The sequence below is a fragment of the Olea europaea genome, chromosome 5 (assembly GCF_002742605.1).
Source record: "Olea europaea var. sylvestris chromosome 5, O_europaea_v1, whole genome shotgun sequence".
In the NCBI taxonomy this organism is placed as follows: Eukaryota; Viridiplantae; Streptophyta; class Magnoliopsida; order Lamiales; family Oleaceae; genus Olea; species Olea europaea.
This window is the reverse complement of record NC_036241.1, coordinates 3,068,230-3,069,681: the sequence shown is the minus strand read 5'-3', so window position 1 is coordinate 3,069,681 and position 1,452 is coordinate 3,068,230. Positions and strand designations below refer to the sequence as shown.

The window sequence follows — 1,452 nt, the reverse complement described above, 5'->3', positions numbered from 1 at the left end:
TGTTTAGTTTGGATTAAAATCTAATTTTAATATAAGTCAAAGTCAAACAATTAATATTAACCACATTTTTCCTGGGTTCCACAACTTTTCAACCACACATTTCAAAATCTTATATCACAATCTGCTAAAAAACCTAATTTTAATCCCTATCAAATACCCTCTGAATTTTCATGTTCAATTGATCAGAGAAGCAATGAGAAGAGAAGTTAATAGAGCCGATGTTCTGAAGACTATAAATCTGCCATTACTGCGATGTAATTGGAGGAATTCGCTTTCCTCAAGCTCCTGTTCAGGTACAAAAGATTTAAGAGCTTCATTTTCATTTGAATTTCTCGTTATCTGACAGTTTTGTCATGGAATTTTGACAGTTCCCAGTATCAACTGCGTGTTTATGTTTTAAGAATTTCATGTGAGATTTGAGTATGATGTTTGAGTACGATGTCTGACTTTTAAGTCAAGTGATTTTATTTCTATTAAAAGGGTGATAATGGAGGTTTTTTGAATTTTTACTCCCTAGGCATAAAATCTTTACTCTCATTAAAGATGGTTTTTAGTTCTTAAATGTAGCAGGTAAATTTTAAAAATAAAAAAATAAAAAATATATTTATATATCTCTCTTTTGGTTATGGGATGAAGTTATTTGAAATTTACATTTTGAAATCAGAAAGTTACTTAAAAGAATTTAAAGGGAAGAAATATAAGTCGATCAATGATGAGGCTGAGCATCTTATCCATAACGTCAGCGTGGTGTTACTGTTTTTGGAATGTTTTTGAAACTCCTTTCAACAATACTATATTGCTATTGTTGCATACTTGCATTAATTCAAAATATTTTTTGTTACGTATTTGTGCTCCCAAGATGCCAATATCTAAAAAGGTCATATCATCAAACTGAATGGATCATAACTTCATAAAAGCACATACTAAACAAAAACAGCAGTTAAATTTCAAATTCAAGTTCTAAATCACTGACCTGCGGTATCAGCAATTTTCTGGGAATAAGCTCCTCATGACGACGAGCACAGAACTCCCAGGAGCATATCTGACAAAGTATTGAAGGAGCAATGCATAAATAGCAGCTCCGCAAATCAAAATAAACCAAAACAAAACAATTTGTTCATAAAGCAACCTTGAGATCTGGAGAGAATACTATTCGAAGTTGTCCATCACGAACAACACGAAGTTGCTCAAAAACGCTCTCCTGAATGGCTTTTGCATAGTCTAGAACAATCTGCCCAGAAGAATTCTGATACTCCCTAGGCATATCAATGTAGAGTAGTTCTTCCAACGTACCACTTTCATACTTTATTTTGAATAGTCTAGGGAGGACCTCAAAAGTTGCCTCTGACAGACATTAACAAACATTAGACAATGAAGTATTTTTTATTCATTTATCCAGTTTCTTATTTCTTTTCCTTTACCATTTTCAATGGTTTTTTTTTTTTTTTTGGG

At 32.3% G+C, this 1,452-nt stretch overlaps 1 protein-coding gene across 1 annotated transcript; it reads right to left on the bottom strand.

The window, feature by feature from the left end:
* Positions 1-832: 832 nt before the first annotated feature.
* On the bottom strand, positions 833-1,380 carry LOC111394921 (transcriptional corepressor SEUSS-like). The gene is made up of 2 exons (XM_023020969.1): positions 1,130-1,380; positions 833-1,042 (listed from the first exon to the last, which is right to left on the bottom strand). The coding sequence occupies exons 1-2, from the start codon at positions 1,262-1,264 to the stop codon at positions 941-943; spliced, it is 237 nt and encodes a 78-aa protein (XP_022876737.1). The 5' UTR covers positions 1,265-1,380; the 3' UTR covers positions 833-940.
* Positions 1,381-1,452: the final 72 nt, after the last annotated feature.

Coding starts and splice junctions, on each gene's coding strand:
- LOC111394921 (XM_023020969.1), bottom strand. CDS start 1,264: ATGCCTAGGGAGTATCAGAATTCTTCTGGGCAGATTGTTCTAGACTAT. Junction 1,043..1,129: donor TATTCTCTCCAGATCTCAAG/GTTGCTTTATGA, acceptor ATACTTTGTCAG/ATATGCTCCTGGGAGTTCTG.